Genomic DNA, 14,294 nt, shown 5'->3' with positions numbered 1-14,294 from the left:
AATACACTTTGATGCCGCTCTCATGTCTGCATGCTTAACACAAAGCTAGGAGCTAGTTCGCTTAGCTTAGCTTAGCATAAAGACTGGAAACATGGGGAAACCGCTAGCCTAGCTCTGTCCAAACATGGCTACAACATGATGTAGTGTTACAGCGAATTATATTTCAAACTATTTTTTTTTTTTTTTATCAGTTGTTGCCTAGCAACAGCATGGCGACCACAACATTTCAGTAAATAGTGCATACTTTGTTTATTGTATGGATTATAGACTGTGTCAAAGAAGTGGACGTAGCCCCCGGTTCTTGAAAGTGAAGCTAATGTGGAAGTGCCTTTAACCTGCATTATTTCTATTGACCAGCAGGAGGCGACTCCAATGGTTGCAGAAAGTCTTATTCTGTAGAAGTCAATGAGAAAATGACCGTTTTTCACTTGATTTTTTACCTCAGTAAACCATTCCCTCGCGTGTTTATGGTCTCAATCACTAGCTTCTCTTCTTTCTTCTTCATTACAACATGATGTTATTCAGTAAATTATAGTCCCATGTAGAAAAAAAAAACAGCTGTGCTCCTTTGTGATTGACAAGTTGCCATCAGGGCGACCTGTCAGTCACGATAGAGGCATAGCAATGTGTATCCTCCATAGCTACACCCAATCATCCAAATATGGTCACTTCTAGCTCCAATAAAAGACAAGATGGTGACGGCCAAAATGTCAAACTCGAGGCTTCAAACACTGCACCCATTTTGAATGTCCTACTGAAGCTACTAGTAGCTTTGTAACACTGTTATCAGCCCATTAAATGGCCAGTATCAGTTGCCATTAGGAGCAGTTTCATTAGGTTTCACTTTTGTTAGATTTAGGTGCTCAAACAATGTGGTAAGGGTTAGAAAAACAGATCAGGGTTTGGGTATAAATAAATACTTTTCTAAAGTAGGGTAACAAACCTGTATCTCGCTATAGAGAGGAAAATGCCCAATGGACCAATGTGGGACCTCATTTCTAAAAAAATATGTACGCTAGTTAATGGCGAGAGACTTGTTTTTTCTTTTTGATCCTGTTTAAATTGTGCCATGAATTACAGGTATGATATTTTCCACCCAAGATGAAAAGATAATTTGCAAGTAGAAAAAGTCAGTTTGTCGTAAAACTGCTTCAGTATAAGATTGTAAAAAAACGTAATTAGAGACTACAGAAGTCCTGTAAGTGAGGCCATAACTTTGTCTCTTGCTGACGCTATAATGCCTTTGTTTTTCATATGGGTTTTGCATATTCTTTCACTTCCTAGGTGATACAAAGCCAGGGGTATCATTTATAAAAATTGCTCACAAAACAAGGCCTGAAAGAGGCGTGCGCCACTTCCCATGCAAAAGTTGTGATCTATAAAAACGGATTTGATGGGAGCAATTTTCACCCATGCTTACGAACATTTTAGAGACTGGAAATTAGTGATGTAGTTGATGAGGTGGAAGCCTGATTGTAGAAACTGTAGATCCTAGGTATTGTTTTATAAATGAGACCCTAGGAATGTATGTTGTGCGTGACGAGAAATGTCGTTTGCCGTTTCACACAAAAATATATGGTACCATGACAAACTGCGAGTTCCTTGACTTGCAAAATTATCTTTTAGATGGATAAATGTGTAATTTATGGCACAAGTTATTTATCTCGTCGTTAACTACCATACATTGCTTCCATCAACATTACCTTGACAACTAGATGCTGCCTGACAATAAACACGGCCATTTAATGGGCTGATAATGGCATTATGAGCCTACTAGTAGCTGTAGCAGGATCCTTCTGACTCATATGTGGCTACTAACGCCATTCAATTGAGTGATAGCTTCAAAACGGTAGCTTACGAACCAATGGGTGATGTCATGGTTGCCATGTCCACTTCTTTTACACAGTCTGGATTAAATAAATGGGACGTAACTTGTAAATGAGTTAAATGGCAGCGGGATTTTGTTACCTGTCAACAGTGGTGTTCTGGCTGCCTCCTGTCTCTATGCTAAGCTAACCAGCTAACCACTGGCAGTACCGTTAGCTTCATGCGGGACAAACGGACATGAGAGCTCTAGCAGTCTTAGTAACTAACACCAGTGTGAGTTAGCATGTTTCCCAAACTGTCTATTCCTTTAACCGACTTTAATCTTCAGGTGTGTGTCCGCCCTCAGAGGTTTCACTGTAATGCAGTAAAGATGTCAGAGTGTCTTTCACAACACAGGATTGCACTCCTTGTCACCTGAACTTCTTAAAAGGGGAATTCCACCAAAATGTTTATTTTTCAGGAATCATTTCCCATCGTTTGCCCGCATTTATCCTCTTTCATACTTTCAAAGGACTGAAGGAGATGAAGGAAGAATAATTTCTCCCGTTGATGGAATCCCCTTCGATGAAGCAGCCTCATGTGCCATTGTTACTGTTGCATCATGTCTGCAGTGTCAAACACTGACCATTAGAAATGTGTTTAGTTTCGTCAGCATCTTAGGACAAAGGGATGACATCTGCATGTTGAGCCATTTTGGTATTTATTTGTAAATGTGTATTTTTTAATTTATTTATTTTATGACTGAACTGTGAAACCAGGGGAGCTCATAACTCTACACTAATTCAGATACAAAACATTTGACTGACAGATTGTTCTGATGCCAAAATCAAGAGGCCTTAATTCAGCAAAACTAGATTGTAAAAAAAAGAAAATGTCATTCCTGACAAAAAAAATCCAACTAAAGACTCCTTTGACCTGAAAGTCACGAGTGATTCATATATGAAATGTTAAGAAAACCGCTTTTGTACTCATTTTTACAGACTATTTATTAAACTGTGATTTTGTAAGAAATAAAAAAACAAACAAACAGTGAACGTGGTCGTGTGTTTTTAACTGTGAAGATGTGTGCTCACCAAAACAAGTCACAGAAGATTAATACAAACAAGACTTTATTTTTTTGAATCATTCACAATTCAGGAAAACAAAAACAGCTTCAGGGCTTACATCCAGGAAAATATGAATAAAGACAAAGCAGCTGTATTGTAAATAAATCCATCACGCTCGCAATAATTAATCTGCCTCGCAAAAGAAGGGCGGGGGTGGGGGGTGGGGGGGTTTAGTTTTAAGGTAATTTTCTAAATCACATTAGAGTTGGCACCTTTTCTTCACTGTGCAGTTTGGATTCTGTGTAAAGACGTCGCTGTAAACTGAGACGAGGTCGCGTCCTGACACTGCGACGAGGCTCCGGTCAGGTGTGGGGATTAAGAGGCACATTAAAACACGAGCCAGGAGGGTGTCCCAACCATCAGGAGCATCGGCAGCAGGACGTAAACATCAGGCGTTTAAATGATCAACTAAATGAGCCAACTTCACTGCGTTTAGCATTCGTCTCCCCCTGCAGAAAACTGAGATGGAGCACATTCAGGCACCTCAAGGCCAAACTCGTCTTTAAAGGAGCAAAGATGAAGTCCGATTTCAAGATGCTTCTCAGAAACTTTCATCTATTGACTTAAAACAGACAACAGACTGAAACAAAAGCAGGGTGGAGCGCCGAATAATTAAAGGTCATGTTAAAATGGACCTCTCTCTGCAAAGCATTTATTCCCAGACTGATAGCTGCGAACCTGCAGGGGGGGGGGGGGGGGCAGGGTGGTAACTAAATTTAGGGGGAATTAAGAGCAGGCTGCAGCTTCTTCTAAAAATCAGTTTATAAATTTCAATAGTTTTAACTTTTTCCATAAATAATGATACATTTTCCATGATTAAAAAAGTGTCCATATGCAATCACATGATGTTCGTGTTTCAGATTCAGTGCTGGATTTTCGTTCCACTCGTGGAGTCTCTGTTTAAGTTGCAGGTGGAAACCTAGCAGCGTCTCACTGGCGCTCAGGTACGCGTCACCAGAGAACGTCGTCAAATGTCCATCGCAGATCGAGTGGGTTCACTCACAATCTCGTCGTGGAAACATGAACATGCTGGTAACATTTCGGTCCCGGCTAGTAGATGCGTTCAGTCATCCGCTCACTACAAAAAAGCGATTTGGCGTGTGAAATTGAGTGGCTGTGGAAAGTTTCAAATCCACCCGGCATGTTAACCGGCAGATGAGAAGATTCAGTTTCCTGTTCTGGTTTGGTAGCTGCTCGTGGTCCACGAAGGTCAGTTGAGTTTGATGGGCAGGTCCTCTCCGTATTTGCGGAGGAACTTGCTGTGGTTGTGGTCGACGGACCAGAGAGGAGGGAGGTGGCGAGGCTGCATGGTGGTGAGGAAGTGCTGCCTCCAGCGGCGCTCCAGGTCCATCAGGCCCCGCAGGCCCTGCTCGGCGCTGGCTCGCACCACCTTCAGACCGTGAGGCACGTACGCCTCGTTGAAGATCCTTCAGAGGAGAGAGGAGCAGTCAGAGGGCGGAGCACACTCACTGTCTGAGAGGGCTTTTTAAAGGCTGCATGCAACGCCACAGATGACAATAAGAGCTTGGCTGATATTGACATCCAGCTTTAGCTTAGACATATTTATGTGGGCATATATGTCAGACAACATGCAACAAAAAATGTGGTACAGACATGTTTAAAGATATATTTGGAGGTGGTTTAGAATGTTGGTCATCTCTTTAATAACCACAGTTAAAGCTACAGCTGGTAACTTATGAAAACAACTGTCATATTCACTGTATTCTGAAAGACGTACGAGACAGGCGGTCTTAAAAAAAAAAAAAAAAAAAAAAAGTTCCTTGCCTTCCTACTGCTTCTGTTGGCATTTGATGGATTCTACCACGGCCCACCAAAAACAAACAATCAGAGTCGAGGAGTCTCAAAAGCAGCTGTCAATTATGTCAGTCACTGTTTGTGAGGTGCTGTCAAACTAGGCAGCACTCATCAAATATGAATCAAGTGTTTTCAGAAGCATATTTTAGTGTAAAATGAAAAAGTTTGTGACCCGGTCACCATGTTTACAACAGCGGAGCCTAAACGAAGCACCGCCTGCCAGCCAGAGCAAACTCACATTTTACAGCTAATCATTCATTTTCTGTAATGGCTTATCCAGTTATGGGCTGTGGGGGGGGCTGGAGCCTATCCCAGCTGAGAGGCAGGGTTCACCCTGGACAGGTCACCAGACTATCACAGGGCTGACACATAGAGACAGACAACCATTCACACTCACATTCACACCTACGGACAATTTAGAGTCACCAATTAACCTGCATGTCTTTGGACTGTGGGAGGAAGCTGGAGCACCTGGAGGACACCCACGCTGACACAGGGAGAACATGCAAACTCTGCACCCCAGGGTTCAAACCAGGAACGCTCTTGCTGTGAGGCTACAATGCTACCCACTGCACCAGTATGAATGAATGAATGCGATACTTCTCTGTATCAATAGCCAGGAAAAATAAACCACAGTATGTTAATAATCAGCCCCATAAAGTAAATGATCGTGGAGCTTTTATTGCCACAAGCAATTCATTTTGTTTCCTCACGGATGTTTGAACTGTGTTTATTACCAGTTTAATTATTTGTCTGAAGTGAAGGGCGACTAACCCTCTGCTGTTATCTGTTCATATCCCTCATGACAAAACATAATTCAAGCTAAATCAAATATTCTTCAGAGAACGTCCTCAATGTAACTGTATGAAGAATATTAGAACTGAGGACTTTTGTGTGCCATGCGGTCACTTGTAGCTCATTTTCTTGTGACTATTAATACAAGAAACGGAGCTTGAGACTATTTCAGTTTTGTCCCACACCCATTTACAGAGTTAAGTTAAGACAAACAAGATTTTATTCCCAGTTTAATCTCTAAAGTTTCTTAAGTGTTTAGTTAGTCTGGTTCAGGTTAGAAAATATTTGTTTAAAACTCATGTAACAGATAAATGAAAATATTGATGTTATTATTTGTTTCAGTGTAAATCTTAAAATCACACAAGTCAAAGCTCACCTCGTCTCCAAACTGCCGGCCTGCTGCACCACCTCCTCCGTCAGCTCCTGCTCCTCGTTCATGTCGAGGAAGCTCTTGATCAAAGCCTGCAGCTCCTCTCGCCGCTGCTCCGGCAGTTCCTCCCTGGCGGTGAGCAGAGCCCGAGCCGCCGAGCGCACTCGCCGCCGGTCCGAGTCCTCCAGCAGGCGAACTCCCTCCTCGCAGCCCTGAGGGGCAGAGAACTCTTCAGCCAGATGCTGCTTCAGGAAGCTGTCGTGCACGTTTGAGGCGGCGTGGCAGCTGGTGCAGAGAAGCAGGATGTCGTGGGAGTTGTGGTCCTTCATCTCGGTGGGGAAATGCCGTCTGTACTCATGTGGCACGATGTTTTTCCTGCGGGACGAAGGCAAATATGAGTTAATCAGATCTGTCATGCAATTAAGATCATAATTAAATAGTCACCTTTGGAAAACATCAGTCTTAGTATAACATTTAAAGAGTCCCCATGTTTGGTCCCCCCTCTGTTGGGGTACCCAGCACACAGATCTGGCACTAAAAAGGTGGAGCTGTGAACACTGCAGTCTGATTGGTCAGTAGAGGACGGTCACTCTGCTCAGGGCTGAGTTGTGTCTGGTTTTGAGGCTCATGTAACCACTGTTCATACTGTGGAGAGTTTTATTAGTATAACTTTATTCACTGGGCCGACTGCCGGCAACTTTTAAGGTGGAACGTTTTAACTTGTAATGTTACTCAATGCATGAGCTGACGACATGAATCCATCAACACACCTTAAATATTTCATGTGACAACTTTGACCAACACTTTAGTTTTTATGTGACATACACTTTTTGCTGGACGGAGCAGTGAGTGACAACAACCCCGCCCATAGAGGTCTGTTTGCAGTGGAAACACTAAGGTCTAGGTACCATGTCTGAAGGGTACTGTTGGTTCCAAAGGCACCATACTGAAAGTGTTTGCAAGTAAAACGTGTCACACCTGATGTAGGAATCAGCTTTCCCGCAGACGACGCAGAGATTCTCCTTTGCAGTGAGATAATAGTCCTGTTGGGAGTCGGGACGTCCTGACGGCTCAAACAGCAGCCTCACTACAAAAGGCTCTTCACTCTGGAGCACTGCGTCAGAAACAGAGATATTGTAAGTTATATCTTCAGAGGTATTAACGCAGAAAAGAGAGTAACATCCTGTCAACTTGAGAGATATTTCAGAAATGGAAAAAGTTGACTTTAATGTTCACACATTGGAGTTATCCAGTGTACCTCCTATTCCTTTATCTAGGTACCATTTGGCTTTCTTCTTGTCGCAGGTACACAGAGGCTGGCCATCTGGAGCATGGAGGAAGCAGTTATCATAGAGAGGAGACTTCCTGTAACACACAGAGAGGGGTTGTGTACCAAAAGTATTCAGTCTCTGCAATCTAAACTTTATCTTCAGCTGGTCTCTGAAATCATTATTCTGCAGCCCCCTTTGTGCCCATCTGCAGGGCCATAACTTCTTACAGACAACAGTAAATTTAAGATGATAATTTGTAGCTGTTGCTGCTAACTGTCTTTAGCTCTGATAGCGTGTGGTCGTTCCTCACCTGGCAGAGTAACCCACACCCAGCGGTTTCCTCTTGTTCTTTCGAGGGTCTGGGACTTGCTGATCTCCAGACTCCGGGCTTTCATAAGTGGGCGTTTTCCGCGTCCTCCGCCTCCTCTCTCCGTCAGGAGTTCTGTCTTCTCCGTCTCCTCGGCCCCTGAAGGGCACGTCCACCAGACCCTGGCAGCGGGAGGCCAACTCAGAGTAGGAGCTCCCACTGGGAGATTCGGGACTGGCTTCAGAGTGGAGGCCGAGGAGATGAAGGAAGAGAGCGATGGAGACTTGGGCATCTCTGGCAGCATAAGTCATCTAAAGCAAAGAGATGAGAATAAAAATTTAGAGGAACACAGGAGCACCACTAAGGTGTGTGTCGCTGCTAGAAATGTGGGACTCTCAGATAATGACATGATCCTCTAGGGTTATCAAATATGTAATTATTTCAACTTCACTTGGCAATTAAGTACACAAGCTGGTAACCTTTGACTTTTTATGAAAGAAAATATTTCGTCACACAGCGAGAGTATCATGTCTATCCAAGGCTTAGATATACTGCAGCTGTCAGTCCTGTAGAATCAGGGGCATCTAAAACAGCTTGACGACTCTATATATACGACTATATCTTAAAGTGCTGATTTATTCGCTGAAGCAGATGTGAAAAATAAGAGATATAAAAATATGTGAGGCTCGCTATAACAAAATGAATCACCACCTGCTGCAGCGTCAGTTGATCTGCCTCCCAGTCACTGCAGCGCAGCTCCAGGGATTTATCTAGAGACACATTCAACAGATCTTCTGCCAGAGACTTCAGACTGAGGCCGTTATTCACTGTAGCCTGCCTGAAAATGGAGACAGAATTTAAGAGGATCATCAATGTGACAACGATGAAATGAACAAAAGGACAAAGTCTTCTTGTTTTTAAGAGCCCATCAATCAGCAACAACCAAACTGTACCTTTGTCTTAAGGCAAGATAGCGCAGGTCAACTGTACACGTCAGAGACAGACCGTAGTCGCGCGTCAGACGCTTTCCGTCTTCGTAGCAGCCGACGCCGACTTTCAGAACATGTGGGTCTCGGAGGACTTCCATTAAGCTGAGAGGGAACGGCTGCTGGCCGCTGCGAAATGCCAGCAGCCTCACCAGGACACACAGACCTGAATATGTGGCCATCTGCAGCAGGGACACCGCAGAGGTTCGGCCCTTCACAGACACCTGCAACAGGAAGCAGCAAAGCAGCAGCCAGGTCAGACACAACCATGAGACTGTTGGAGGAGGGTGTTTAAAGGAAAAGTCCACCCTTTTGAGAATCTCACACTAGTACCGCTCTACAAATTGGATCTTAAATGCATTTCAGGAGTTGATTATAATTTGATTTTTGCAGCAGGCAGTGCAACTTTACTTTTTGAGTGTATGGTTTTCTGTTTTTTTAGGGTAGCTGTCACTGGAGGCACTGGGATGACTCCCACTTTAATTGATTTTTTTTTATTTCCCCTGTAGGACTATTAACATTAGTGTAAAGTTAGGGTAAGCAGAAATCCCCAGCAGAATTTGAAAACACCTTCCACCAGACGACCACGAGCACAAGCAAGCGCTTTAAAGAGTCACCCATGTTTCCTACACATCAATTCATTTCACTTTATTTCACTGGAGAGATGCTTGCAGCGCATTCGCTCAGCCCCTCCTTGCCCCGTTCTCTTTCTCGCTCTCTGTTCATCAGACCACAAATAAAACAAGAATTAGCTAGCTAACCTCATCACAGACCTGCTGCCTTGCTCCCCACTGCCATAGACTGCCCCATGGGGAAGAGAGCGGGTAGTAGCTACAGAGACGACTTTGGCCAACGGAGTGCCATGTCTAACCTGTGTAACTGCAGCAACAGAAAGTTTGCTGATGCAGCAGGAGTCCGGGCTGTCCGGTCCCCTGGCGTTGGGGTTTGGGCTCACTGCGGCCACTGTCTCCAGAGCTGCTGCCTGCTGTCCTCCCAGCAAGGTGGTCTGTAGCAGCGGGGTGTGAGGCGGAGGATACACAGTGACCCAAGGCTCTTGCTAACGTTAGCTACATAATCGTGAACCTGAAGCCACAGCTGTGACCCTTTGGCTCTGGTTGGCAGAGGGCTAAACTATTAGCACGTTTTCCCTCCATCTCTAAAGCACTTTGCAATACTAACATGTTTTATTTTGTTTATTCTCAGATTGTCTTTTAGACTCTTTTTGATATGCCCGTCTTCCTTTGTTGGGGGTGCTTTGCAGTGTAGGCAGTTGTTGTCAATGCTGGAATAGCATCTTTTTCTGCAGGGTTTTCCGCCACTGAATCAGGCTTTCACTGAAGGGACATGCATGCACATCTGCATTTGAAGAACAGCCAATAGGAACGCCCTCTCTGTTAATTCTCCAACATCTGCCTAATCCCTTATTGACTATTCACTTTAGCTCTACTTCAAATTGTTTGTTTTGTCCAACCAACCAACATCCAAAATCTAGACTATATCTACTCTGTCAGAGCTGATTCTTCCCTAGCTGAGAGTGTCTGTATGATCTTGTATCATCTATATGAGGCCAATTACCTACACAAATAAGCAAAGAATATCAAACAACAATAAGTTATTCAGGGTGGATTTTTCCTCTTTGTATTTAAAAACATGCAAAAGGTATTTCTTACGCCTTTTATCTTTACCCATTCACAGTCGAGCCCCAGCACAGGGAACACTGACAGCTCCTTTTCCATCAGGGGCCACAGCTGCTGCCACTCCTCCTCAGAGCTCACCATCACTGGTTTCACTCCCAGCAGCTGTTCATAAGACGGGATCTGTACAGGCGGGGGCTGCTGTGTGGTCTGACACTCCACTGCCTTAAACTCCTTCTCCTGCACATTTGGCGGTTTGGTGTATTGGCACTCCACAGCTGTAAAATCCTTGTTCACAGGACACGGAGCCTTCACAGGATCAGCCACCTTCTGGACGGAAGGCAGCCTCTTCCTCTTTGTTCGGTAAACTCGCCATATGAGCAGCCCTCCTAAGGTCGCCCCGAGCACTGTTGTTATGACAGCGGTTAAAGGTCCTCGATGAGACATGGTGACGTGTAGTGATCCTCAGCTGGCTGACAAGTGCAAAGCTAGAGCCAAAACACACAAGCCCAGGTCAGTGGTCAGGTGTGCATGACCATAACAGTCTGTTGTTGAAAAGGTGAGTGATGTTTTACCTTTCCTGTGTCAGTGGGATCCCATATACACCTGGCTCTGTTTCTGTGACCTGGACAGGCACCGCATCTCTCTGGAAGAAACACACCACAGGTCCTCCATTCATAAACAAACAAATCAATACATAGCGTAGTGAAATTCTTAGATGCCTAGCTTGGGTGGTATCAAGGTATTATGGTGTACCACTGGGGTATTTAGAAACCCTTAAGATCTGATTTAATACTGTTAAAAATACAGATTCTGCTCTTTTTATTAAACTGATAGAGATGCTGTGTTAAGGCGCTGTGGTGCACCACCAGAGGTCAGTCTCTGCTGGGTGATCAGGCAGGAGTGCTGCTACATTATCTTAGATGACTTCTTCCAAATACAAACCAGTTAATAAGCCACATGATTTTATTCAACGCCCACTGATGTGTCTGTACCTGTCCTCCAGCAAGATGGGCGCTTATTTCCTATCTATTTATTCTTCTATGGGCCATAAGTTATCAGATCCAACAAAACTTGTTGCATTTTTAAAACACAGCATTGTAGGTTAGACAGTGACATATATTCTGCAATGACTTCTATCACCAGTAGCTCAGCTGTTATGCTTTTTGTTTTATTTTTAAACCTGAATATCGTTATGTACTGTATATCTCAGTAAAACATCAGGAAGGTATGACAAAAAAAAAAGAAAAAAAAAAAAGATATTGCCTAACCCTGTTAATCCAACAAATAGATAAATAAAATAGAAAATCAATCTAACAAATAGACATGGTAATGTGCGATAAAACTATCATTAAATAAATGAGATTTTAAAATAAAATGTTGTCACTAGGACACAATAATACGTATATATGGGATCAGTATGACAATAAATTATCAGGACCTGAACAGCCGATGGAAGAAACTTCCTCGTCCTCTCTGCAGTAACATTAAAGCTTTATCTATGTTCTGAGGATCTATAAATGCTTTTCTTGTGTTTGATATTTCCCAACTGCAAAATGTGTTAATATTGGGGTAGAATGCTTCTTTAAATCCTACATTGTTTAATAAATGAAAAACATTTCTTATCAATCCATCATCATCCAGGAGTTATCATGGAAGGCCTGGATACTCTCAGAGACCTTCACCTTAATCATACCAGTGTTTGACTTCCGGCTGTATTGCCACTGCAGGCATTTTTAGGTCATACTTTTATTGCACAATTAATATTGATAGCTGTTATGAAACATAGTACATTTATAGATATGCTCTGATCACTTTGATTTCTATGCAGCCAAAGCTGTGACCTGTCAGACTATGTAAGATTAGAGGATTAATTAGGGACACACAATATTGGATTATTCGGCCAACGTGTAACAACTCGTTTGACTGATAACCGATAGATATATCCAAATGATATAAACAGATATGTATACCAACACTGATGACGTGCCGACTTTATCATGCATGCCATCCCTAGGATTAATTACATGAGGAAAAGAAAACCACATACACATCCCGCAAAAACAAGCAAACAAAACAATTGACAGGTGAGGTGTTCGTGTTGTGCACAGGTAAACCCAGAGACTACAAATTGATCTACACACTACCAATGGTGTTAAGTATCTAAGTACATTACTCATGTACTGTACTTGGTACTTGACAGAGTATTTCCATTTTCTCCTACTTCACACGTCTACTTCCATGCATTTAAGAGCTAAATCTTGTACTTTTTACTCAACTTCTTCTGATAACTTTAGTTACTTTGCAGATTCAGATTAATAATAAACCATAAATCAACAAATACATTATTATAATGATACCAGGGATGCACGATAATAGTAACGGCCAGTATCTGCTTTAAAATGAACTATCAGAATCAGCCAACATGCTTTTTCTTATTTTGCACAATGAATGAATTTTACATACATTGAAAAGTATTGTATGTCATGTCTCCATCTGCTGGTGGGCCATCACAATAAAAGTATGCATGTATAATATGATGTTCATTCAACTACAGAAGAGACTTGGGGCGTCGGTGGCTTAGTGGTAGAGCAGGTGCCCCATGTACAAGGCTGTTGCCGCAGCGGCCCAGGTTTGAATCCAGCCTGTGGCCCTTTCCTGCATGTCATTCTCTCTCTCTCTCTCTGTCTCTGTCTCTGTCTCTGTCCTGTCCTGTCCTGTCCTGTCCTGTCCTGTCCATTAAATGGCCAAAAAATATCTTAAAAAAAAAAAACTACAGAAGAGACTTGATGATCACTAAAATTAGGTGAGGAATATATCTATATCGGTATCAGTTATAAGCCAAATGAGCTGTTGAATATCGGCATATGGGATATCTGCAAAAAATCCAATATCATGCATCCCCATTTCAAAGCCAACAATTGTACTTTTCACAACTTTAGTTACTAGTTACTTTACAGATTCAGAATAATACAAAATATAAATCAACAAATGATAGTTTTATTGATCCCTGAGGAGAAATTTACAAGCAACCCACAAGATAAAGTATGGTAGTCATATTATGATCTATAAATATATAATATTCATAGATGGGCCATTGTGCATTATTTTCACTTTTGGTACTTTTAGTCAAGCCGAAATGTAAATGCAGGACTTTTACTTTCTTCACTGTGGTATAGCCACTTTCACTGAAGTACAAGATGTGAGCACTTCTTCCACCTCTGCTTACTACAGCTGTCAAGTTGTATCTTAACAATCTGAGGGCACCGTGTTTGCAAGTGTGCAAGTAAAGTTTGTTTTAAAGAATTATTGAATAAAAAAAGTATTCAGTGGCATAACTCGCATTCCTAATTAGGTCACAGAATTCAATGTAACACCTGGTCACAGGTCAAGGTGTGTCACGTTAGCTTCTTCGTTAGCTGTCTTGCTAATTATCAGTTTCCCCAACGCCATACACGTTAAGCTAAAAGCAAAACAATGACAGCAGCGCTGGTTACACCGAGGACTTGGCTGCTGCAGGGCTAAGTTGTCGGGTTAATTCATACGAGTTAAACCAGTTCATATAACGGTGCAACACCGAGTGAACGTTACACAGCTAGCTAACATTAGCAGTGCAACTTCTGCTAGCCTTTGACCGTTAGCTGTCAAACAACAGCGTAAAACAACACCAACTACCTTTTCATCTCATAAGGAAATTAGTATAAGGCAAGACTGACCAACATTAGTTTTTGACATCATTCTGGTTTGCTTTTCTCGTTAAAGCAAAGTTAAACCAACGTTAGCCTGCTTAGCCACTATGGCTAGCCGGTTAACTTGCTAGCTTGTTAACTCTCCTGTTCGTCCAGCTATGCGTCCTGATGCCAAACCGGAAACGCAGTTACCAAACAGCAGCGCTATGCTTCTGTGTACTAATAAAGTTTGAGTCTTACCTTTACGTTTCTAACCAACACAACGCTAGTTTCACACACATGTATTCTTGCTTCTCTTTCCTAAACTGATCCATGTCTTCCGGGCTGTATTTATACGCTGCTGCACCGGGACGCGACTCTGCAGCCAGCGCCCCCTGCTGGAGGGAAGGAATTACAACAGAGAACACCAATGCAACAGACTCACCTCTGCACCCACACAAGGGACAACTGGGTCCACTGGGAAAGTTAAAGCAGTGTCTATATGATCTCGTTTG

The 14,294-nt window shown here is 42.8% G+C and overlaps 1 protein-coding gene across 2 annotated transcripts; it reads right to left on the bottom strand.

Moving 5' to 3' along the window:
- Nucleotides 1-2,919: 2,919 nt before the first annotated feature.
- Nucleotides 2,920-14,123, bottom strand: exd2 (exonuclease 3'-5' domain containing 2). 2 transcript variants are annotated; one of them, XM_049596780.1, is made up of 10 exons: nt 14,041-14,123; nt 10,687-10,757; nt 10,148-10,599; nt 8,445-8,701; nt 8,203-8,329; nt 7,495-7,802; nt 7,172-7,278; nt 6,892-7,027; nt 5,920-6,288; nt 2,920-4,360 (listed from the first exon to the last, which is right to left on the bottom strand). In XM_049596780.1, exons 3-10 carry the CDS (start codon nt 10,556-10,558, stop codon nt 4,144-4,146), a joined length of 1,932 nt encoding a protein of 643 aa, XP_049452737.1. In that variant the 5' UTR covers nt 10,559-10,599; nt 10,687-10,757; nt 14,041-14,123; the 3' UTR covers nt 2,920-4,143. The 2 variants fall into 2 exon arrangements, with proteins under 2 accessions (XP_049452737.1, XP_049452738.1); XM_049596781.1 differs by having other exon boundaries at nt 10,163-10,599.
- Between the last annotated feature and the right edge of the window lie 171 nt (nt 14,124-14,294).

The sequence above is a fragment of the Epinephelus fuscoguttatus genome, linkage group LG14 (assembly GCF_011397635.1).
Source record: "Epinephelus fuscoguttatus linkage group LG14, E.fuscoguttatus.final_Chr_v1".
NCBI lineage: Eukaryota > Metazoa > Chordata > Actinopteri > Perciformes > Serranidae > Epinephelus > Epinephelus fuscoguttatus.
This window is presented reverse-complemented; position numbering and strand designations above follow the sequence as displayed.

Excerpts from the sequence above, each read along its gene's own strand:
- exd2 (XM_049596780.1), bottom strand. The coding sequence starts at position 10,558 with ATGTCTCATCGAGGACCTTTAACCGCTGTCATAACAACAGTGCTCGGG. Across the intron at positions 8,702-10,147 it reads AATGGGTAAAGATAAAAGGC|GTGTCTGTGAAGGGCCGAAC; the intron begins GTAAGAAATACC and ends TTCCTGTTGCAG. Across the intron at positions 7,803-8,202 it reads ATCAACTGACGCTGCAGCAG|ATGACTTATGCTGCCAGAGA; the intron begins GTGGTGATTCAT and ends TCTTTGCTTTAG.